A 23,611-nucleotide genomic window follows, 5' to 3' on the forward strand; every position below is an offset into this window, starting at 1 on the left:
CCCAGTGGGGCGGTGATGAGCAGCAGCCCCGGTTCGGTGTCAGAGCCCAGTGGGGCGGTGATGAGCAGCAGCCCCAGCACGGTGTCAGAGCCCAGTGGGGCGGTGATGAGCAGCAGCCCCGGTTCGGTGTCAGAGCCCAAAGGGGCAGCGATGAAGAGCAGCCCCGGTTCGGTGTCAGAGCCCAAAGGGGCAGCGAGGAAGAGCAGCCCCGGTTCGGTGTCAGAGCCCAAAGGGGCGGTGATGAAGAGCAGCCCTGGTTCGGTGTCAGAGCCCAAAGGGGCGGTGATGAGCAACACCCCCGGTTCGGTGTCAGAGCCCAAAGGGGCAGCGATGAAGAGCAGCCCCGGTTCGGTGTCAGAGCCCAGTGGGGCGGTGATGAGCAGCACCCCCGGTTCGGTGTCAGAGCCCAAAGGGGCAGCGATGAAGAGCACCCCTGGCACGGTGTCAGAGCCCAAAGGGGCAGCGATGAAGAGCAGCCCCGGTTCGGTGTCAGAGCCCAAAGGGGCGGTGATGAGCAGCAGCCCCAGCCCTCTGCCCGAGCCCCCCAGGACCCCGATCCCTGTCCGTGCCGCCGGGGCCCGCGGCCGCCGCTGTCCCGCAGGAGGACCCTGACCCGGCAGAGCAGCATCGAGGAGGATTTCGGGGAGCTGGAGCAGCCCGGGGCTCCCCGCAGAGCCGAGCAGGAGCGGGGCTGGAGGAGCCTCCCCAGAGCAGCCGAGCCTAGGGCAGCTGCTGGCCTTGCACAGCCACCCCTCAGAGATGCACAAGACTCCCTGGTGTGTGAAGTATCTTCCTTCTAACATCTGCTTGCCAAATCAGTCTGGTCTCTTTATTCTCTTTATTTCTTGGTTTGTTTTTTTTTTCTTTTTTCATTTTTTTTTTCCCAAATTGATTTTTACAGTCCGTCCTTTGGACCCATCTGCTACATTTTCTCCCCATTTTTTTTTCTTCCCCATTCATTTTGGTTTATTACTCTGCATTTTCATTTATGGTCCTCTTTTGAGTCATGCTGAAATCAGATTAATTTGCTTTGCAATGATTTTCCCCCCAAACAAATTACAATAATGGCTGCTTTTATTAAAGGACAACTGAATCTAAATTTTAATTAAGGGTTAGCTGAACTATAATTTTTCCAAAAGATTGCTTTTCTTTATTTTGCCTATCTGAATGTTGCTCTAAAAAAAAAAAAAAAACAACCAAAAAACAAGCTGCATTTTTAACTGAAGAAATGTTTCATCCATATTTTAATTTTTTTTAAATTATTGTCAAGAAATTCATTTCATCATGTTGTTTTTATTCATCTCATTCCCAGAATTTTCAGGATATGCTCTTTATCATGGAACATCTCAAGACAAGAATCAAGACTCTCCCCCAGTGTGACAGTGACCCAGATTTATGGAGTCACAGCTTCATCATTTTCATTTTCTGCCTTATCTCCGCGCTGTCACCACGCTGCCGTCCTTGTCAGACCATCTCTTCTTGCCTTTGAAGTTGCAGACTGCATCTCTGCAGAGAATGCAGGCACAGAGCTGCTGCCAAGGGGAGCCCAGGGCCATGCACACCTGCCAGGGATGCTCTGCACCACCTTGTTTGCATTTCTGCCCAGTCACGTCCAGAGGAGCCTCCAGGTGTGAGGGAGGGACACATCCCCGAGAGCAGAGCCAGCTCTGCCTGCAGCCCTGGGCTGCCCACTGCATCCTGACACATTGCACATGAGAGGAGAGCCAGCTCTGCACCCTGTGCCTGCAGCCCTGGGGTGCCCAGTCCATCCTGACGTGTTCCACAGCAGGGCAGGGCCAGCTCTGCACCCTGTGCCTGCAGCCCTGGGCTGCACAGTCCATCCTGACGTGTTCCACGGCAGGGCAGGGCCAGCTCTGCACCCTGTGCCTGCAGCCCTGGGCTGCACAGTCCATCCTGACGTGTTCCACAGCAGGGCAGGGCCAGCTCTGCACCCTGTGCCTGCAGCCCTGGGCTGCACAGTCCATCCTGACGTGTTCCACGGCAGGGCAGGGCCAGCTGCTGCTCCTGGAGCCTCCCAGCCCAGGCTGGAGTGACCCCACAGTTGCTCCCAGCAGAAGGGGTGACCGGGCAGTGCTGGTGCCAGTGAGAGCAGGACGAGCTCTGGGGAGCTCCCACAGCCCCTGCAGTGCCCAGGCAGCCGGGGCAGCTGTGCCAGGGGGGGTCTGCAGCCCTCCTGCGCTTGCCCAGGGCCACCAGGAGCCATCCTGGCTCCCTGCTGCAGCTCCAGGGCTGGCACTCCAGGTGTGACAGGCTGCCCGGCCCTCAGCCTGCCCGTGCCCCTCTTCAGGACACTCAAACGCCACCTTAGCCGCAACAGCAAAGGCAAAAGAATATTTCAAAAATTATTCTTTTCTTTTCTTTTTGTTCTGACGTGTGACTGCTGGTTTACAAAGCTCTGCCATAAATCAGGGAACCATTTTTTTTCTTTTGCAGGTTTGCCAGGCAGCAGTGCTCACTTTTCAGCTAACCTTTCAGTTAAAAGCTAAGTTTAGTTGCCTTTAGAGCTTGTGCTTCCAATTGTGACTGACCTGATTCGTGTCCAGCCGTGTAAGCACGATGTTGCCATGCGTGGAACTGACGAGCCTGTTCTTTCTGTTGTTGTTTTTTAGCTTTTAGGTAACCCAGCCTCTGCAGGACGGCCTGACAGGGTGGAGCATGCAGGGCGAAGGTCCTCCCATGGCAGTGCAGTGCCACAAAGGTCTCGGCCCCTGCTGGTCCCCTCCATTGGTTAGTTGGACAGAGCCGTGCATTTCTGTTCTTCGCAGCCTCAGGCTTGGGGAGGAAAGCACCACAAGCCTTCAAAGGCAGCAGCAGGCTCTAGTGTGGAGCCAGGCTGCTCCTGGTGTGGAGGGGGTGAGATGGGTGCAGACGCTGAGCTCTGCTGGACCGGTGAGCTGGGGCTGCCCGGCTGTGAGGGCAGTCCCTGGCACTGCTGGCAGCTCTGCACTGCACTCAGTGCCTGCTGAGGTCTGGGATGCTTTCAGCTCAGGCACAGCTGGATCTCAGCTCAGGGCAAAGCTGCTGCAGGTTACTCATGGTCAGTGAGATCAGCGTGGCCATGCAGGCCTGTCCCAGCCGTGCTTCCTGCCATCCATCAGCCATCGTTTGTGTTCACCTGCCATTCTCTTGACTACTTTTCATTAATTCACAGCAAACTCTTGCAAACCTAACAAAAATGGCTTTCCTACGTGAGCTGTGCAAATGTCAGTCTGGTACAGGAAATCAGCCCAGCTTCCAGTGCAGGCTTTATGAGCTTTTTTAAAAAATAGCAACTTGCTAATGAAAAAAAAAAAACAAACAACAAAAAACCCCTCAAAAAACTCACCAAGCTTTATAGGACATGCAGTGAGGTTTGGGTTTTTTTCACTGAAATACCAAACATGTTTCAAATATTAACTGGGAGAGTTGGATGATGAGGCCAGCTTGTATTACTGAATTGTTCTTTCCTGAATTTGCTGTCACAGATGGCTACGGTGGCCATGACCGCCTTTCCCCAGACATTTATGAGGAGTCTGAAACAGACCCTGGCACAGAAGACCTTTCCACTCGAATATTTGTTGCACTTTTTGACTACGACCCACTGACCATGTCCCCGAACCCCGATGCTGCAGAGGAGGAGCTGCCCTTCAAGGAGGGACAGATCATTAAGGTGAGACCTGAGGCCACAGAAACCACAGCACTTTTACAGACAGGCTCTCCTTTGGGGGAGAAGGAGAAGGAGAAGGAGAAGGAGAAGGAGAAGGAGAAGGTTTCCTTTGCCTGTGTGATCACAGCCCTGGGGCTTTTCCTTCAGAGGCTCAGGTGTGAATCTCACCGGACCTGGCAATTAATATCTAGTGCTAAGGGCTTAAAAATGATCACAAAACAGGCAAAAATCTCGAAGCTGCTGTAGATAGTGAGGGCCAGTCTTTATTAAAAGTTTAGGTTAAGCCCAAGACCGTGGCTCTGAAGCTCCGTTGGCACAAACCCTGCAGGAAGAGCTGCTGCAGAGAGGGTCTTTGCGGCAGAGGAACCCCAGAAGTGCTGGTGTTGTGCCAGAGCAGGGCTGCAGCATTTTCCAAGTGCTTCCTAAATGCTAAAACCTTTTTGACCAATATTATCCTTCTTTGAATATCAGGTTTATGGGGACAAAGATGCTGATGGGTTTTACCGTGGAGAAACCTGTGCAAGAGTTGGCCTTATCCCCTGTAACATGGTCTCTGAGATACAGGCAGATGATGAAGAGATGATGGATCAGCTCCTTAAACAAGGTTTCCTTCCCTTGAACACTCCAATTGAGAAAATAGGTAAGGGAAAATACAGACATTTCCCTCCAGACTCTTGGCTCTCTTAGCTTGGCTGCATTTACCTCTTGTTTTTATGCAGATGCATCTACATTTTGCAGTCATTACTGCCCCAGGGGATACGTTCTGTGTCAGTGTCTGGACAACTTTATATAACTAATATTTAATGGTGATACCATTGGCTGCAAATGGGGACCTGCAGCTTCACGGCTCCACTTGTTGCTTTCTTTTCTGATTTAAAAAAAAAGAGTGGGTTTTGTGTCCTGAAATATTTACTGCAGTGCCTTTATCAATACCTGCAGTGCCTGTATCAATACCTGAGCACCTGTATCAGTACCTGCAGTGCCTGTGGCAGTAACTGCAGTGCCTGTATCAATACCTGAGTGCCTGCATCACCACCTGCAGTGCCTGTGGCAGTAACTGCAGTACTTTTATCAATAATTTAGTATCTCTACCAATACCTGAGTACCTGTATCAATACCTGCAGTGCCTGTATCAATACCTGAGTACCTGTGGCAGTAACTGCAGTACTTTTATCAATAATTTAGTATCTCTACCAATACCTGAGTACCTGTATCAATACCTGCAGTGCCTGTATCAGCACCTGCAGTGCCTTAGGCAGCTACTGCAGAACTTTTATCAGTAGCTGAGTACCTTTATCACCATCTGAGTACCTGTATCAGTACCTGCAGTGCCTGTGGCAGTAACTACAGTGCCTTTATCAATAACTGAGTACCTTTATCACTACCTGGAGTACCTGTATCAGTACCTGCAGTACCTGTATCAATACCTGAGTACCTGTATCAGTACCTGCAGTACTTTTATCAGTACCTGAGCACCTGTATGAGCCCCTGCAGTAGCCATGGCAGTAACTGGAGTGCACTTGCAGCGCCTGCAGCACCTGTGTCAGTGCCTGCAGCACCTGTGTCAGTGCCTGCAGCACCTGTGTCAGGGACTCTCTCTGCCCTCCCAGCAGAGCCCCGTGGCCGGCGCGGGGGCCGGCAGCAGCCGCTGACCACCAGGAGGATGGTGGCCCTCTATGACTACGACCCCAGGGAGAGCTCCCCCAACGTGGATGTGGAGGTAGGGGCACAGCTGGGCCCGTGGGGCTGGGGGCACAGAGCCTGTGAGCTTCCTCAGCCGTCCTCTAAAATGTTGTTTTGGTTTTGGTTTTAATTGGGGAATTGTAGAAGGAGAAAGTGAATTTTGAAATATGTGGGACATGGTGCTTTAAAACACAGTCTGGGTTGTTTTCTGTTTCTTATTGAACCAAATCTTTTTCTAAATTATGGTGTTTCAAAGTAGTTTGGCCAACAAATCAAATAAATTGTGCTGATGCATGGCAAAGATTTTGTTTGTTCTCTCTCCCATGGTCACAGGAAATTAAACATAATTTAAAAGCCCCGCCCTAATTGCATTTAAGCCACAGACAATTAAAAGAGCCCAGTGCACTGGGTGCTGATCAGAGAGGAGCTGCCCATTGTGAAGGTTTTGCTGAAGAGAATCCAGCACAGCTGCAGTGCAGGAGCCTTGTGCCTCAGGGGCTGGGCTGGGTGATGCCCTGAGCTCCCTCGCAGCCCTGAGCAGCTCCCCCTCCACCAGGATGGATTTAGGGACCCTTTGAAGCTGCAATTCAAAGCCTCAAAGCTTGTGCAGGTTCTTCAAGGCCTGAATGTCTTGGCTGTTGGTCACAGGGAGCCCTGTGGGTGTCCACACACACTGGGACAGGGGCTGGGCTTAGCAAGCTGAGGGAAAAACCCCAAGGGAAAAAACAAGAAGTTTGGCTGTCAAAGATCAATTCGGTTTCACCAGTGTCTTAACATGAAGGAGTGGGGGGAAATCTGAATGGATTCCCTATTAATAAAGAAAGGCTGATCTTTGCCTGTCCCTGCTCCTCCCCTGCAGGCCGAGCTGACCTTCTGCACTGGGGACATCATCACTGTCTTTGGTGAGATCGATGAAGATGGATTTTACTATGTAAGTTGTGTCTGCTGGCTCAGCCCAAACTGCTCCCAGCTCCAGCAAACCCCAGCCTGGGGAGGGGATGTGGAACTGTGGGAGCTCTCAGCCTCCCCAGGGGCCGTAGATGGGAATTTCCTCTTCCTCGCCAGCTTTGGAATAGGCAGAAATGTGTCCCTGCCTCCTTGGGAGCAGATGTGGTGGGATGAAAGCACTCACTGCTCCTTCCCTTGCTGGCAGGGGGAGCTCAATGGACAGAAGGGGCTGGTTCCTTCCAACTTCCTCGAAGAAGTGCCTGACGATGTGGAAGTGTTTCTCTCCGAGGCGCCCTCACGCTACGCCCACGACGCGCCCGTGCGAGCCAAGGCCAAAAGGGTAAGCAGCCCCCTCAGGAGCACCTAAGCTCCCATCTGCCATTCCACTCTGTCTCTCGTACCATTTAGACATTACTTTTAACATTACATCTAAATTCATTTGCCCATTTAAAGTTACCTTTCAAATATATAAAATAAAACCTGAGGGAAAGTGGCTTTAGCCTTTGCCAGCTCGTTACGTTTGTAAATGGAGAAACTGAGTGGGCTGTGTGGTGGCAGTCATTGCAGTACCGCCCTTCATAACCTGAATTTAAGCAGCTCTTTCCTGGTGATAGCTATTTCCCAAAGCTTCTAAATTGCTCTTTCAAAAAGGTTCTTATGCACAAAAGCCTGGTACCAGTGTTCCTCTAAATACAAACTGTAACTGCAGCTGATGGACTGACAGTGGTCCTCTCTTAATCCTTACAACTTCCTGTTCCAACTGGCAATAATTAATTGCTCAGAGACTTCTCTTTCATGAAAGAATTAATCATGTTTAGAGTATCTCATTTTTGGTTTTGTTTCATCACTGCAATACTTTTATATATTATATATTTTATATATATTTTTATTTCTTTGCTCATCTGCTTGGAAACAGAAGAAGAGTGTTCATTTCACACCTTAATAAGGCAATGTAGCCTTCACGTAAGTGAGCAACTGAAGATACCAATAGAGATTTCAATTAAAGCTACCTGGCTATCTAATGCAAGTCTTGAAACTTAATTGTGGGGGAAAAGAAAAGAAATATGTCTCCAAACCCCTTGGCCACAGAAGACCAGGCTGCATGCCTTTGCTGTACCTAGTCAAGTCCACTCCTTTCTTGGGAGACAAATCCTTTAAAACAGGAGCCTCTGAAATCCATCAGCCCTCCCTGTACGAAGGTCAGCGTTTGGAACATATTTCTTCCCGAGCTCAATGTTTATGTTTACATAGAGAGGAGAGTTTGATGTCTAACTACCCTACAAACAAAGCTGCATATTGCATTGCTAGCCAAGCTGGGATGTAAAAATTCCAAGCTCATGTGTCAAGAGAAAAGCACAAAGCTGCAGCCCCTGCAGAAGCAGCAGTGCCGCTGGCACGGACGGTAGTTTACAAGGGGATAGTTGGTTCTGAAACTCACTACACTCAAACACAGCCACTTAAATTGTCTGCCTTAAAATGTGCTTTCCACAATCTATTATACCCCAGTTTGCCTAAGACCAACTATTCAACACTTCTGAAAAGAATCCCCTCCTGTGGTACAATTCACCGGATTTTCCTAGCAGCGTACGTTTGCAATATTAGCAACTGTTTGGTTTACCAATGCAATAAAGTCTCGACCTGAAACATGCAGCTCACTGAATGAATGCATTAGACTCCATATCTGGTATCTTCAGGTGTACGTTGGGGTGCTTTACCAAGTTGTTTTGGTTTGTTTTGGTTTTTTTTTCATTAGAATTAAACCTTGATTTAAAATCAAAGTAGGCTTGAAGCCCCTTTGCTTAACTCACTGTTGCACAATGAGCCAGTAAATTGCTGACATTTTAACTTGAACTAAAGCTAGCAGGCCTCCCTACAGCATGGATTCTACTGTGAAAATATCATCTTAATTGATAGCAACCATTTTGCCAGCTGGGCACTGTAGTTAGGATAGGCTGAGTATATGTAATTTTAGCATTTTCATCCAAGTGCTTTTGATGACTGAAAAAAAAAAAAAAGCTGTTCAAAATATTTAGGAATGCTGTCATCTAACAACCTCATAGCTGCAGCATACACATCAAGCACTCAGGGCCTTTAAGCTTTCTTTGATTGCAATTAAGGTTCATTTTAGCTTTTTCTTTTTCCTTTTTTTTTTTTTTAAGCCAGTGTGCCATCTTCTCTAATCTGTACATAAAGTTTGCTAGCCAATTTTAAAGAAAAGGCATTTAAAGGACATTAAAAAGTAAGTGATCATGTAGCATTTTAAGTACTTTCTTCTGAAAAGAGTTTGGCTTCTATAGATTGCTAATCTGTAGTAATTAACGTGTTTATTTTTCTTAAATCTATAGCTGAAAGTATCCCTCTCCATTTTAGTACTATCAGAGTACTGAAATGAAAAACCAAAGCCAATTTTGTGGCTTTTATGGCCAGAATTCTGGCAAAGCAAGTGTATCCAACATTTCCTTTACAAAGGTACAACCAAAACTGGGCTTTATTGGTGGGTTTTCCATTTCTATATTTTTTTTCCTCTAAATTGATGTATTTTCCATAAGCCCACGCAGTATTTTGAGCCAGAGAGAAGAAAGAAACCAGCCCTTTTGTTTAAGTGGGTAATGGGACAAGTGATGTTGCCAAGTTTCTTGCTGCTGATGGCTTTGAAGCTTTCAAAGATTGAATAAATGATAACAATGTACCTACTAGGTTCCTCCTGAGAATACAGGTACCTCCCGGAGAGCACCTTCCCCCACAGTCCATCTCCATTCCGGGTCTCCTCCGTCACCTGTGCTGGGCTCGGGGAGCCCCGGGAGAGGCAGGGATATGGCCTCGAAAAAGAAAAAGGGGCTGCTTTCCAAAGGCAAGAAACTGCTGAAAAGGCTTGGTGCAGTGAAATGAGTCATGTGCTCCTGGACAACTTGTAAAGCTTCCAGTCTGTGTACTTTTCTTTGTTTTTAAAGTCAAAACTAGGGCTTTCATGACTATGCAGTACTTCACCAGACCGTTGCATTTTTAACCCTGACATCAATAGAGTCATGCCAATTGCTTAATCAAAACAGCAAGGAAAAAAGGGAAATGGATTTGTTGTTGCAAAAATATTTTTAAAAAGTTAAAAAAAAAAAAAAGTTATGGGGTTAAGACCAGAAGAACATGGTTTTATTTGAAGTCATCTCAACACCTACAACTCCATTGGAAAAATCTCAGCCTTTATTCTCCTTTAACCATGAGTGGGGGGAGGAAACTCTCCTCACTGATTGCTAGTTCAGAGAGATCACCCCATTGGATCCACTCATTAACAAAAATGGTCTTGAAACTCCTAGTTGAATCAGCCTTGATGTTTTGCCTTATTAATGCACAATGATTTGTACTGTCTAATAAATATGCAGCGTATACTTTGTATGTACTGTGTATGCAGCTGTGCCCATCCTCCCTCCACCAGTAGCTCCAGATGAACACTGGTACTGCCCCAGCCCCGGTTGATGGACTCCTGGCAGTGTGCAAGTGCTGTGCTAAACCCTTTTCAGTTTTTGCTGCCCCGGTAAAAACCAAACCCCTGCACTGGTTTGCCATTCTCACTGCAGGGGAACCAGGCAGTGTAATTACTCAAACCTCACCCCCTTTCCATCCTCCAGCTCTGGGGTTCCTGGTTCCCTTTCTAAGCTACTGGGAAAAAACCAACTGCACACCAAAACCCCTTTACTCCCCAGTTCTTTCCTGTGGAGGGTCAGTGCTAGGTTAAAAGGCATTTTCATTCTGCTGCTGTCAGATTGAGGCAAGTCCATCTGCAGTGAAAGGACAAAGTGTTACAGCCACACCAGGCTCTATCAAACCCAACTGCAACATTGGCATATCACAAAAACCAACCCTCCACCCTGATGGCAGTCATTGGCTGTTACTATTTTGTAATTCTTGTCCATTTGTAAATTGTTTTTACTGTTTATACATACTTTTCAGACTGCCTTTCTTTTTGTAATTTATGGAAGGTTTATAAATGAATGATCAAAGCTTCCCCATTGTGTCTTCAGATAACAATGTAAATTACTGTAAAATACTGTGTGCTAGATTATAACATTTAATTAAAGAAAATAACTGGCCTACATTTGTGGTAAAGTACTGTGTGGGTGTGTGCATGTGTACAATTGTTGTGTATTATATTTTATATAAATAAATAATTTGATATTTTGTAGAGTGCAGTATGTTTCATAAATCCCCTGTGTCAGCCTTTTTTCAGAACTGTCACTGCAGAATAAAGAAAAGCTCCTCCATCTGCAAGAGCTTCCCAGAGGTGACAAAGGGTTGCAAAGTTACTCCAGCAATTGTCCCATCCGTGCCCAAAGCCCAGTGCTGAAGCACAAAATACCCAGAACAGGTTCAAACGGGCAAGGATTACAGCAACAACTTTATTTAAATCTCACAAAGAAAAGCAACAAGGTTCACAACAAGGTGGTTAAGAAAACCAGCACTAATCTGAATTTCCCCAGGTGCAGTAGTTTGACTCTGCTACTGCAAAAATCTGCAATCAACCTCCATCGCCACAGCTGCTGTTAGTTTCACAAAATGGGCTGCAGAACAGTGACCAATGAAAACCTCAGACATGAACAAACCAGGGCTGCTTCCCAGTGCTTGCAACTACAAAACCAAACCCCCAAGCCTGCCAGGGCACTGATATTCCTTGATGGAAATGTATTTCTCAGTTAAGGAGCCTGTGTTGAACTGCCCCTGGCAGCACACAGCACTGCCCCTCACACCCACCCAGCCTGGCAGAGCTGCCCTCCCTGCCCTTGGCTGCACCAGAGTTTGGGGCTGGTGTGCAAATCCCTCACAACAACAACAACTGCTCAAAATCCTGCCACGGCTCTGCATCGCTGTGCAGCCTGCAGCCAGAGCCTTGGTAACCAAGAGCACCTGGTCACCTCCTCTTAAGGTATGAAACAGCTCAGGAGACAAAGCTGGCCCTCATCTTAACCAAGAAAAACAAGGAGTCAACAATATTGAAGCATTTTGAAAATTAGAAGGGTAAATACCAGCTGGAAGAGTTGGGATTCTGGTCTGCATAACTACCTCCCATGCAAGAAGTAATTCTGTGTAAGACTTATCAAAATGTAAATAAGAACAACCAATAAACTTTGGGAAGAATTTGAGAAAAACTTTAGAAAGTAAGTATCAAATATCATAAAAATTTTTGTAGTTATTCTAGCAAGCAGACACCTGTTCAAAATGCAAATCTCAAGCTTTTCCTTGGTACAATGAAAATAAAATAATTTCCACAGCTGCACATATCCTGTGCACATCTCTTATGAAAAACCAAAACGAAACCAAAAGCCCAGACAATTCTACTTTCCCTAGAGAGGAACTGCTCTCTTCTGTTTGGCTGGTAACTCAGCTTCAAAGGTAGTACAGTCTGTCTGAGAGCATCAGGTTTGGTTCTCTGTGAATACTCTGACCCACAAGGAAAGCCAATTTATGAGCGTACTGGCAAGGAGCAGGTACTCTGATAATACCCTGCAGAAAGGGGAAAAAAGAAAAGGAAGGCAATTATTTTCAGGTAATTTTAAATAAGCATGCAGTCGCTACAACAAAGAGCCCTGGACCTCTGAAGTCTGCATACTTGTAAAATTTGTATTGCCTGTTGTTTATGCTGATTTGTGAAAATAACTTTACATACTCCTAACAAAGAACAGATGCAAAAAACCCCAAACTTCCCAAGTGTGGTGCCCTCCTGCCACCTCTTAGGCAGGTTAACATTCAGTGCTGGGCCTTGCAGAAGGTGGGACACGTGTCTGCTGCCTGTGGCTGCTGAAGTGCCCGAGCTGAGCGCGTGCTGAGCTGTGTGTGCCGCAGAGGCCTCAAGGCAATGCAGCAGCACAGCTCCACCTCCATAAAGGAGCAGACACTTCTGCAGGTGGAGGATTTCAGTTCTGCCCGCGGGCTGTCCCTGGCAGGAGCACTCACCGACCAGTTGTAGTACATGTGGCACAGCTTGTAGGTGAGGCGCTGCACGTGGTCGGGTTTCAGCTGGCTGGTGTCGTAGATCACGTTGTAGTGCGTGGGTGCCACGCAGCCGTTCTTCACCGTCTGGCTCACCACGAAGAAATCGTACCTGCCACAGGGAAACACCCCAGCCTGTTACTGAGGGCTGTGGGCCTGGGAAACGCCAGTCCCCATGGATCTGTCTGGTTTTCAAGAGTCACTTCATGCTTATTGAGTGCACCCCAGAAGGATGCCAAGGCTGTGGCCACAAAAGCTTCCTCTGTGTCTGAAAGGCCAGGAGACCTGGAGGAACGTGAATAACCTTATTATATGGACCAGGTCTTGAGACCAGAACGACCTCAACTCTTTGTTCTGTCCCCTTTTCCTCCTGATAACCACCCTGCACATGCCCTTAGCTTACACTGCTCATTTTCTCCAGCCCCTGAGCCACACAAGTGTGGGAAGTGTTTTTACACTTGATCCTACAGTCCTACTGTTGGATCTGTCTCCTTTCTGCCCAGCCTGGAGCAGTGTGTGTGTTACCTCTGCAGGAACTCACCACTCTGGTCTGGTCACCACTGTATCAACAACAGTCCCTGGGGGTGGGTTTTTGAGTCCTCCCCCAACCTCTGCAAAGAACCTGGCATTCACTCGTTTCTTCACCACAATCACAGTGAGTCTCGGGCTAAAAGAAAGGAAAAAGGAAAAAAAAAATACTCTCCTACAAAACTGCACAAGGAGTATTTCAGGAGCAGATTCTCTGCAGTTCCAGGGCATTAATTTCACATGTAAGTCTTTAGTGACTCAGAGTAAGTAAGACATTGTTCACAACTTTAGACAGTCTTCATCCATAGGCTCGTTTTGTAGCCCAGTGTTTATTTCTCTGGCAGTATAAAGAAGAGGGTTGGTAGAAACAAGATTTACCTGTAGTCAGTACCAATACTCTTCAAGCAATCCAGAAACTGAGGCACTTCATAATTAACCAAAGTATTGAGTTGTCCATCTCCAACACCATCACGATACACAAAAATACGAGAGGGCAAAGACTTATTCCATTTAGACCAGTTCCTCAGAGCAGCTTAAAAAAACAAGAGTAAAAGCCATTAGTTGTGATGACAATTCATTCCAAAACAGAAATAGATTTTTATTCCTAGAAAAACAGCAGTAAGTTGGAAAAGTAAGGTCCTCAATCCCTCAGTGTCCTGCTGCACAAACATACCTGCCAGGAAGAGCTCTGGTTTGCCTGTGCACCCACAAACAGAAAGGACCCAAGGACACACCTGCTCTGCTGGTCTCTCTCACAGCAGGAGCTGCCCTCCTTGAAATCAGACTCCCTTAAAGCATTCTTGGAAGTGCACTGCTCAGTAGTTTTTAATTATTGCAAAGGAATGTGAGAATCAGTGAAAGATTTACACAAGATGCTATTCATTTTTGTCAGCAGTATTTATAATAGAATGTTTAATCTCTGGTTATCCAAGTACAGGCTGGTAAAGCCTCCTCTCAGGCCAGCAGGAGAGGAGGATTTTGAGAAGCTGAATTGTCAGTTCTTAGATCTGGCACTCCAAGAGCAGAACTCCTTCCCTTTCCTTCCCTTACTTTGCAAGCAGGTTTTGATTCCATCCACAAGTTCTTGCCCACGACTTTGAACAACACAGCGGGAGAACCACCTGTGAAGAACAAAATGAAAGAAACCTTCAAAGCATTTCCCAGGCTTACTGCAATGAAGTTATTTTTAAAATGCCCATGACCACTTAGTCTTTATGGGTGTCGTGGGTCAATGCAGCCAAGGAAGAGCTGGGGTTCTATGAGAATATTCCCCCTAAATAAAAACATGGTAAAAGTGCCACAGCATGACTTAAAATTCTTCTCAACCAAGAAGAGCCTTTCCCACAAGTCAACACAAAAGAGGAAGACCCTGTTACCCTGATGCTCTCTATTCATCCCAGCCATGTCTCCACCACTTGACCCCTCTCTCAAGCAATGTGGGACAAGGCCACTCCTTCAAGGGATGCAGTGGGTAAACTTCACAATACATTTCACATTAACCATTACAGCAAGCCAATTATGAATTTTCCTGATGGGCGATCCCATTGAAGCTGTTTTCCAGTCAAAGGAAAGGGTTTTTTTACTGTTTTGAGGGTTTTTTACCTGTGGCAGCCTGCTCTTACCGTGTGACAGACTGGTTGAGGCTGGCGACGAAGCCCGCGATGGAGTGCTTGCCAGAGACAGTGTCATGGTAACAATCAATGCCCACAATCATCACCTGCTTCAGCTGCAAGGCAATCACACACAGCACCTGCTGCATACCGGCCTTGCTTCTGAAATAAAGCCTCAGAAAGAGCACTTACCATTCCTAAGAAAATACTTACGGGGATCTCCACACTCCAGAGCTCCCCACCCATTTTACAGTTCATTTGCAAGGCAATTTTTGTTGCTACCGTCATGATAGTCTGCGGTTTGCTCAAAGTGCGAGCCAGCACACACTGGCTGGGGATGGGGCAGTCTGTGCACAGGTATTTCTTGATGGCATCATATTTATCCTTTCGGGAGCTAGACAAGATACAAACTACCTTTGAAGGAAAAAGAATCTTTGTAAGAAGCTGCATTCTCAGAGCTATACAGCACTTCAACAGTTCTTTAGGAAAAAGTTCTTATGCACAAGAGAAATATTCAAATGTTCACAGTGAAAGAAAGAACTGCAAAGTGTCAGTGTCTGTACTTCAGAACCAAAGGCTCTTACCCAGAAGGATACCCATGGTCAGCGTTAGCTTTGCACAGGAGGATTGGCAGGTACATAGTGGATTCTCAGGAGCCCAAAGCTGCGGTTCTGAGAGCAAATCCCACTAAACACCAGTTACAGAGATAAACAGGATTTGAAATTATGGATTCAAATACATACTATGTTTATGTCAGAGGTAACCCTTTGCTGTAAAACCCTTAAATATGCTTCTGTTCTATCATCTACTTCAATCCTGAAAAGAAAGAGAGAAAATGCTTACAGAAAAAGAACAGCTAACAGCTATTGAAACTTAGCAAAAGCATAAAAGCTCACTACGCATCAATAGTGTATGAAATGTCACATTTACAGCTATTAACAAACCACTTTCACACATCTGAAGATTAAAAGGAATCACCTCCAAACTCAGGTTTCCAAACACAATGAAATTCAAAATTAAAAGCAAGTACAGGTACTCAAGGGAGGATATTTGCAAGGAGAACAGATCAGAATCAGAATACATCCTAAGTCAGCAGAAAATACTCCTTAGAGAAGGGTTTGTTCAATGACTGTCTGCCCGATACTTCTTAGTTTTGGCATACAAAAAGCTCGCAGAAATGAAAGTATGAGTAAGGAAAGTCAATCCCAAGAGAAAACAGAACAATCTGCATACTGAAAGCCACTGTGCTTTATGAAAAACCTCCCAGACACTGGCTGTGGGACACACTACACCCTCCCCTCACAGAGCAGCCCAGCACGGTGACGGTTCTCCCTGAGCTCAGCGAGGACACTCACATGCTTGGCCTGTTCATGTGGATGCCCATGGAGGGGGTGACCTTGAAGAGGCTCTGCAGCAGGGTGTTGGCCACGTCGTAGTTGCGGCGGGTGTAGATGAGCAGCCAGCTGTCCATGGGCATGGAGCGGATCAGGGGCACGCCGCGCGTCTCCTTGGTCCAGTCGGCAAACTGAGGGTTGTAATCGAACTGCAGGGCAAACAGCTCATGTTTGACAACAGCCTCTGACTGCACGCACATCTGCACTGCTCACACGGCTCATCCTACCTGTGCTGAGCACACACTGCCTGTGTTCTAGCCAGCCAGCTGAAATCCTTAGTGGCTTTTCAGCAGAAAGCCTTGGCACCTCTTTAACAGACGGAAACTAATGGGAAACACCTCTGCTCTCCTGGACTGTGTGCCTGGCCAGAAGGACTGCTCTGCAAGGACAGCCCCATTGTGATGGAGTGCCTTCAAGGGCTTCTGACCACAGCTTGGGAACAGCTTAAGAAATCTGCAAAGCTCCTGCTTGGACAAAGACTTGTGTACAACATTTTCACTCTTTATCCTTCACTTATAAACCAAAAAGTACCATTTCCTTCCTTAAGAACTTGTTTCATCAGTGAGACACCCAGAAGATTTTAGAAGTTGATTTATTATTTACCATGGCTCCTGATTGAAAGATCTTTTCTCCTTGAACAATTCTTCCTGTAAAGGACACTGATTTATTATCAAAGCTTAAACCCCAGTTTCGGAGCTCCTTCTGAACATTGTCATCTCTGTTTAAAAACAAGATATGAATGAAAAATGTGAGAAATTTGTTCCTGCTGGCTTTTTAAAATCTAATAAGATTTCAGAAGTTTCACTGCAAGAGGTTTGTTATAGGCATCTTTGATGAGACAGAAGCAGAGAGGACAGCAGGTGCCATACTTTTGGATGTAGTTCAGAAGCCTGCCAAGCTCGCGCTGCCTCTGCTCGGGCGGCAGCCGTGTGTGGATGGCCAGGTCCTTCATCATGTTGAAATCGCTGCGCATCTTGTCAGTCAGTCCTGCCAACAGCAAAGCCTTTTCTGAGTCCGAGTTAAGATGAAGGACTGTAAAAATTAAACTTGCTGCTCGTGCAGATTAGTACTACACGTCCTGCAGACAGAGGAAGTGGTGGCAGTAGTAGCCCGTTTTCAGTTGCTTCCTGTACATACATCCCCATAGGCATGAAAAGAAATCCTGGATTTTTGCACTTGAGAGGAAACCACACAAGGCATTGCAGCTCTTCAGCTCTGTTTTCAAATCAAAACAAATAGCTGAGATGCTCAGGTACTGCTAGTGCAAAACATGTATTTATGTATCTTACAAAATTATCATCACTTCCTAGTGAATTGCTCTTTTTCAACAGAAGTTCCACCACCAAAACTCTACCAGTTTTCAGAGTGCTGATGTTGAACACCATAGCTAAACACTATGCAACAACAAACCCCCTCAAGCTTTCTGGTCCCATTTAAATACCCAATCTTTTAGCTACAAAATGTGTTCCTAGACTCACATTTATAGAAACAAAACAGTTTCCCTGAACTCTGCAGAAAGCTCCTGTCAGAATACCTCTTTCAGTAGGCATTATGGTTTGACAGATGTTTTGATATGGAAAAATGCTATAGTACCTGTTAAGGAGCACAGCTCTGGAATCAGAGCCACAGATCCTTGTATGTTCCCTCTCTTCCTCTTCATCTGACTGATCAGGACAGGCTGCATCCAATCACTAATTTCTATGTTATATTGCTGTATCAGAAATATAGACTGCATGTTAATTTACTCACAACAAACAAGTTACTCGTAACAAACATTATTATTTCTGAATAATAATGCTCACTTTAGAAAACAAGTATTGTTCCTAAAACAAACCCCAAATCCACTAGTAATCTTTTTCAATTAGCACATCTCAGAAAAGGCAAAGCAGGGAAGCACTGTTCTCTCAACTGATGCCATCAAACTACTGATGTGTAAGAGACAGCAGAAACAAAGCCTGTGCTTTGCTTGAGGCATTATCATCTGGGGTATCTAATTCAACACTGGGATGCTCCTTCCACTTCAGCAATGGACAAAGTTCCCAACCTACAGAGCAACTGGATTTAAGAAATCACAAGAATCAAACAAGACTGCCAAGTGAAGTTTCTGAAATTGAGCCTTCCCATAGCCCTGTTTCTGCTGAAGCTGGTACACATGAAGACCTGACAATTCCAGGGGTGCAGCTGTGACAGACACTCAATGCAGAGGTGCTCTGGCTTTCCAACCTCAGTTCTGCACGCTGTGACAATGTATCTGTGTTCCTCCCACATTACCTGGCTCTGCTTCCACCTTCCCAAAGCTTCCCTTCTGCGTTTCCCCAACAGCTCCTTGCTTATCCGTGCAGCCCTCCTGCCTGACCAACTACTCCCTGGGATGGACTCCTCTCAGCAAACCATGCTGTGCAGGTGAGTTACTGATCTCAGATTACACAGTGTCCTTTAAACAAAATTCTGTTAAATTAAAATACTATGAATTAGAAACCCATGCATCCTAAGTAAACCTGTAACAATGACTGAGCATTCCAAGTTAAAGCATAGAACACACAGTTAAATTTTCCTACCTTTTTGTAGTAGTCCACAAAGCTCATCTCAGAACCATCTGATTTTCTGAAGGTACTCTTTGGATTGTTATCCCAGTCGATGTCATCAATTCTGTATGTTCTGTTATTGTACCTACATAAACATTTCATCACTCTTTGTTTAAATCTTAACTCAAATAGAAAAGAAATACACTGGGATGACAAAGGTACTGTCAGTACTCATGGAACTTGGAAGTTTTGCTCCTTTCAGAAGTAATAACTTCAAGTTTTCAACTGTAATAGGCTCTCAATTCTACCTCAAGCTAAACTGTAATAAAATCAGAGAAAACCAGTGTGTACTTCCTGCTTTAGCAAATGCTGTCACCTTGATCAGTTTGCTAGCTTGACAATGACAGCATTTTCTGGCTTTCTGACGCTTTATTGCCTACTTCAGGACATGGAGCACCAAGAGCTCTCCAAGAAGACTTACTTTGTGAGAACAATTAAACCAATCAGCTCTTTAGCACAGGCATCTCTAAATCTCTCCTCTCCAACCTGGGAGTGAAGGCTGTGCATAGTATCCAGCACTGTCTCCCCACGGAGAACCTTGTGGCTCACATCAGCACACAGCATGATATTCTCCTCATACTGCAGGATGGAGCTTGTGAAGCCCAGCCACACCATCAGCCTGGCAAAGGAGAACACACAGAATCTTAGTGTGCTTTACAGCATCTTCATTCTGACCCCTTATTCCTGCCCACTTTCACAGACACCCAAGAGCAGTGATGGCACAGTGAAGCCATGATCCAAATATAACAAGCTCTTGAAGGTTAACAAAATCAAAAATATTTTACAGGTAGCTATCTTTAGTCAGCTAAGAAATCCATTTCATGCTGTTAAGTACCTCACGAAGTGTGTAGGTATTCAGGAGACTTTCAGAACAAAAAGACCAGGGGTTTATCCAGCTGGACACTGCCCAGTTCCTCCCAGCAGCCAGGCTGTACAGGTCAGATTAAAGGCAGGGAGTGCAGCACAGCCCCATGATGGCCCCCAGGCAAACTCAGGCCCACCAACTCGTAGAGCAGGCCCAGGGCAGGCAGGAGCACCAGGCACACTGCAGGGATCCTGCAGGAGTGAGGACAGCCCTGACAGCAGCAACCCCTGCACCCCTCTGAAAACCAAGGGGGTCTGCCTAACCTGTGGTTAGGGATGCAGACTGGATCACTGGGGTTGTAATAATTACGTCCAATCTGCTGCAAATTCAGCATCTTCAAAAGCCTAAAAATAGAAAAATAGATGTCCTTTAGCATTATTACTATTATTATCATCATCATCATCATCACATCATGCATGGTCCAATCCCTATGCACAAACTCAATGCTCATCTGGTTATGTAAAATATGAACTTCACATTACACTCAATTTATAAAGGTCATGGACACTTATTAACAATAATCAGGTGAGAAGTTCAGGTCCAACTCCACCCTTCACCAAGCAGCTGAAAGCAGCAGTCCCAACAGGCTGAACCACACAGGTGAACCACACAGGCCAGATACCAAGGTTAAGAGGAAAGACCAGAGCCACAAAGGAGGAAATTTGCAGTTCAATGTCCTGCTCTGTAATTTGCTTTAAGAGGCAAACCCACACACAAAAAGGAAGGTGGGGTGTTGTAACTGCCTACAACAGCATGAACTCCTTTCACACTAACATGGCTCAGAAATACACACAACTGCATTTTACAGTACTGCCAGATGCGGCTGGCCCCACAATAACAATAGCCAGAAAGGCTTAAAAATTTACATTTATAATACTTATTTGTTGTAGCCTATTCCTCGGAGTGGAAAAATTTACTTCAGATATTTTTAGAGTAACTTCTTATAAAGACATAACTTGTACAGCAAACCTTCTAAAAATGATGTTGTAAAACTGCAGACAAGTAGGTGAAGTGGGTGGCAACTCATTAGTGAGTGTGACTGTTATCTTCACATCCTCCCCATTTCGAGTCCTACTGAACAGTTCAGTAACCTGAGAAAGGGAAATGAGGTTAACAAAACCAGAGCAAACAGCGCTGTCTCTGCATTCTGCTCCAGTAATATCAAACTGGACTCAGCCATTTTTATTCCAAGCAATAATTCAAGACTAACTGAAATGTGGATTCCATCTCCCACTAGGGCTGTCAACTACAACCTGCAAGACTCTGCTCATGAGGGTGAAAACAACCTGGGGGTAGAATGGGGCTCTCCCAGAGCAGCTGAACTCGAGATGAAGGCAGGGACATCACTTACCCATCACCAGACAGGAAAAGGACTCGGCTTGAGGAAATAAGCTAACATATTGCCAACTAATATATATTTAATTACTGATTCAGATACTGGGAAGCAAAAAGACAAAGATTAGCACACAGAGTGTGCTAAAAAACTTCTTCCCCTCTCCCTTTTCCAAACTCAGCCTCACTCCAGACTCCTCTGGCCCCTCTGCGAACAGCACTGGCTACACCCAGTCCCTGCAGTGAAGCAAGGAGTGGCACACAGCACAGAGGGCAGGGATTACCATCAGTACAGAGGTGTTTTCCCCCTGGTGCTCCTTTCTTCTCAGATCTTTCTTTGCTCTGCAATTTTTCCCTGCTTTTTAAATACACAGAGGTGCCAACAACTTTGCAGATGGGCTCAGCTTTAGCCTGTGATGGGTCCATTCTGAATCTGGCTGGCAATGACTGTGCAACACAGGGCTGACCTTGACCCCTTCCCATAGGAGCCACCCTGACCCCTCCAGCTACCAAAACCTTGCCACATACACCCAGCTCATCCACCCTTTCAATTACGTGGGGTGTTAAAATACAGAAGGTATGAAAAGATCTAAGTACAAAGGAAACAAAAGGAGAAATACTGTCTGTACTATCACTTCTGTGCAGAGGATGATTCTAGAAATTAACCATTAGAACCAGAAGTTTATTACCAAATTTCTCTACACAAGAAATTAGCTTATATTGATATATTCAATACACTGCTTGTGGGACATCAATTCCCTAAGCTCACCTAGCTAGTGAGAACCAAGAACAAACTGCAAGCGATGACACAAAACCAAAGGGCATTCTGGTACGGTACCTTGTTCTCCAGTTTCTTTGGCAGGAACAGTATGGAGCCATCGAAGGCGTGTGTCTTGCCGATGGTCTCCTCGTGCTGGAAGAGCAGGGCGGAGCGCAGGCGCCGCGCCTCCATCTCGGGGCTGTAGCCAACGTGGTACTGGTACAGCGCCCACTGCGGGCGCGACGTCAGACGGAAGTGGTTGGTGGTCAGCTTGATCATTTTTCCTGAAAAACCTGAAATGAGAGCCAACATGGTAACAGTTACAGAATGTTACCATTTCACAGCCATTCAACAGCCTGAGACAGTTCTTTAAGCTGTGGCAGGCAGACAAAGACTAGAGGCCAGTGGAGTTCCTCATCTGCTCTAACCCCGCGAGCTATGGCTCGCTGTTATCAGACACACTCATCCACCCTCTGGAGCTTTCTGTACAGCCTTCAGCTGCCAGGACAACGCTCCGTGCTCCTCTTCAGGTACCAGCAACAACTCCTTCTCTTTTTCTAATACAAGATTTATTTTACTTGGCTCTTTAGGGGAAACTAAGAGCAGAAATAAAGGAAACTCCTCCATTTCAAACTGCTTACATGTCTAGAGTCTAATTTAAACATACCAGTTTTGGATTCTTGAACGTGCACCATGGCTTGCCGAGTGTTTACCCCAAGGTCATGGAAATCTCTGCGACGTCCACCCCTATCTCTTAAAGACAAATCCTGGAGTCCTGAGGAAACCTGTAACCCTATTGTTTAAAATTCAAGAATCACAACTAAGTAATAAATAACACACATACTATCACATTTTAACAAATAAAAATATATAATGCAATTAAATCTTGAAAGGCATTAAGACAAATTTAAGAGTAATCACAAAATGTTAAATTTCAGCTTTTACTGTGTAGCAAACATCTTCCAAATCTCAGTAACAAAACTCATTTTGAAAAGAAAAAAGAGATGAATACAGTCTAAAGGATGCCTCATTTCTAAATACAGGCATTCTAAAGGATGCCTGCATTCTCTCCAGAACAGGTGCTCTTGTAGACACTGGATTTCCCAGCCTTTCTCACCTTCTGGCCTCCTCTCCTGCAGGGGGGTCTCACAGGCGCGCAGGTGCCCGTGGCCCCCGGGCTCTTCCGACTGTGCTGGAGGAACATGGAGCTGCTGCTGGAGCTGCTGTGGGTGCTGCAGCTGCTGCTGGGGCTGCTGTGGGTGCTGCAGCTGCTGCTGGGGCTGCTGTCGGTGCCGCCGGCCGCGCAGCGGGCCGGGCACACCCTGCTGGACCTGCCTCTGGGGAACAAACAGGGCGCTCACTGAGGAGAGAACCCACGCACTCCAGGGCACGAGGGATGCACATTCTAACCCTTCCAGGTACATTTATGTTATGTACATTTAAACCCTTTCTGTCCTATACTAAGTAGCACAGTTACTGTTGTACACCTGAAACTCAAAATTACTGGACTGAGGAAACCTTTAAAGTTATTATTCATTTAACTAATAGCTAATGCAAATCCCCTCTTTCCAAGCTCTAACTAAAATTCATGGACTTCTCATTTTCTACAATCCCTCTGATACCTCAAGTAACTGATTAGTTATTCTATAAAAATGTCTTACGTAATTTTAGTGGCTAGTGAATAAGTTACATTAAAAAGTGTCGTGGCTGGAAGAACAGCACGAGCAATCCCACAATTCCGAGTTTCATGTTACTGGAAACTTAATAAAATATCTTTAATAAAACAGAGCTGTATTAACTGTACACCCAGCAGAATATATGCATACACACATAAAACATAGAACACATCTGCCTAATATTGAAATAGGAAGTAGGTGAGGTATGACTCTCAAATCCTGGTAAAGAAAGAAAAAAGAAAACCAACTCACAGGTGCATCTCCTACCGCAGCAAGAGGAGGTGTCTGTCTGGGAGGCCTTCCTCTGGCTCTAGCTCTTCCAGTCATCTTCTAAAACAAGCCACCTACAGCATTAGTGTTCTATCTTCCCACCCTTATTCCAATAAATACTATGAGCAGCACTAGACCATCTGCCCTGCTTTGATCTCAACTGGCTCAGCAGCACACACCCATCCCTGCCGAATTCTCTGCTCGGGGATCTCCACACTGACAGAGCCATCAGGGGAGCGTGGTCAAGGCCCTTCCTTCAGTCAGGTTTGCAGGGACGGGCACAGGCCGCCTCAAGGCTGAAGCTGTGAGTCAGT

The 23,611-nt window shown here is 46.0% G+C and overlaps 2 protein-coding genes across 7 annotated transcripts in view; one reads left to right on the forward strand and one right to left on the reverse strand.

Annotated features, from left to right (window-relative positions):
• RIMBP2 (RIMS binding protein 2) overlaps nucleotides 1-10,475 on the forward strand; it is a 49,522-nt gene extending 39,047 nt beyond the window's left edge. Inside the window, exons 15-22 of one of the 6 annotated variants that reach the window (XM_054516821.1) lie at nucleotides 535-776; nucleotides 2,631-2,748; nucleotides 3,486-3,670; nucleotides 4,139-4,307; nucleotides 5,281-5,387; nucleotides 6,210-6,281; nucleotides 6,504-6,638; nucleotides 8,996-10,475. In XM_054516821.1, coding sequence (XP_054372796.1) covers nucleotides 535-776; nucleotides 2,631-2,748; nucleotides 3,486-3,670; nucleotides 4,139-4,307; nucleotides 5,281-5,387; nucleotides 6,210-6,281; nucleotides 6,504-6,638; nucleotides 8,996-9,187 — 1,220 coding nt within the window. In that variant the 3' untranslated portion in view covers nucleotides 9,188-10,475. Of the gene's footprint in view, nucleotides 1-534; nucleotides 777-2,630; nucleotides 2,749-3,485; nucleotides 3,671-4,138; nucleotides 4,308-5,277; nucleotides 5,388-6,209; nucleotides 6,282-6,503; nucleotides 6,639-7,214 lie in introns of those variants that run through there. The other 5 variants (XM_054516817.1, XM_054516818.1, XM_054516819.1 and 2 more) reach the window with 5 other exon arrangements.
• Nucleotides 10,476-10,670: 195 nt separating this feature from the next.
• PIWIL1 (piwi like RNA-mediated gene silencing 1) lies at nucleotides 10,671-23,357 on the reverse strand. The gene is made up of 20 exons (XM_036393590.2): nucleotides 23,280-23,357; nucleotides 22,469-22,682; nucleotides 22,019-22,144; nucleotides 21,430-21,644; nucleotides 20,229-20,350; nucleotides 19,523-19,603; nucleotides 18,816-19,013; nucleotides 18,368-18,479; nucleotides 17,403-17,520; nucleotides 16,679-16,796; nucleotides 16,413-16,527; nucleotides 15,771-15,958; nucleotides 15,159-15,231; nucleotides 14,629-14,829; nucleotides 14,428-14,531; nucleotides 13,856-13,926; nucleotides 13,184-13,337; nucleotides 12,819-12,944; nucleotides 12,242-12,389; nucleotides 10,671-11,791 (listed from the first exon to the last, which is right to left on the reverse strand). Exons 1-20 carry the CDS (start codon nucleotides 23,352-23,354, stop codon nucleotides 11,675-11,677), a joined length of 2,676 nt encoding a protein of 891 aa, XP_036249483.1. The 5' UTR covers nucleotides 23,355-23,357; the 3' UTR covers nucleotides 10,671-11,674.
• Between the last annotated feature and the right edge of the window lie 254 nt (nucleotides 23,358-23,611).

Source organism: Molothrus ater, chromosome 18 (genome assembly GCF_012460135.2).
Source record: "Molothrus ater isolate BHLD 08-10-18 breed brown headed cowbird chromosome 18, BPBGC_Mater_1.1, whole genome shotgun sequence".
In the NCBI taxonomy this organism is placed as follows: Eukaryota; Metazoa; Chordata; class Aves; order Passeriformes; family Icteridae; genus Molothrus; species Molothrus ater.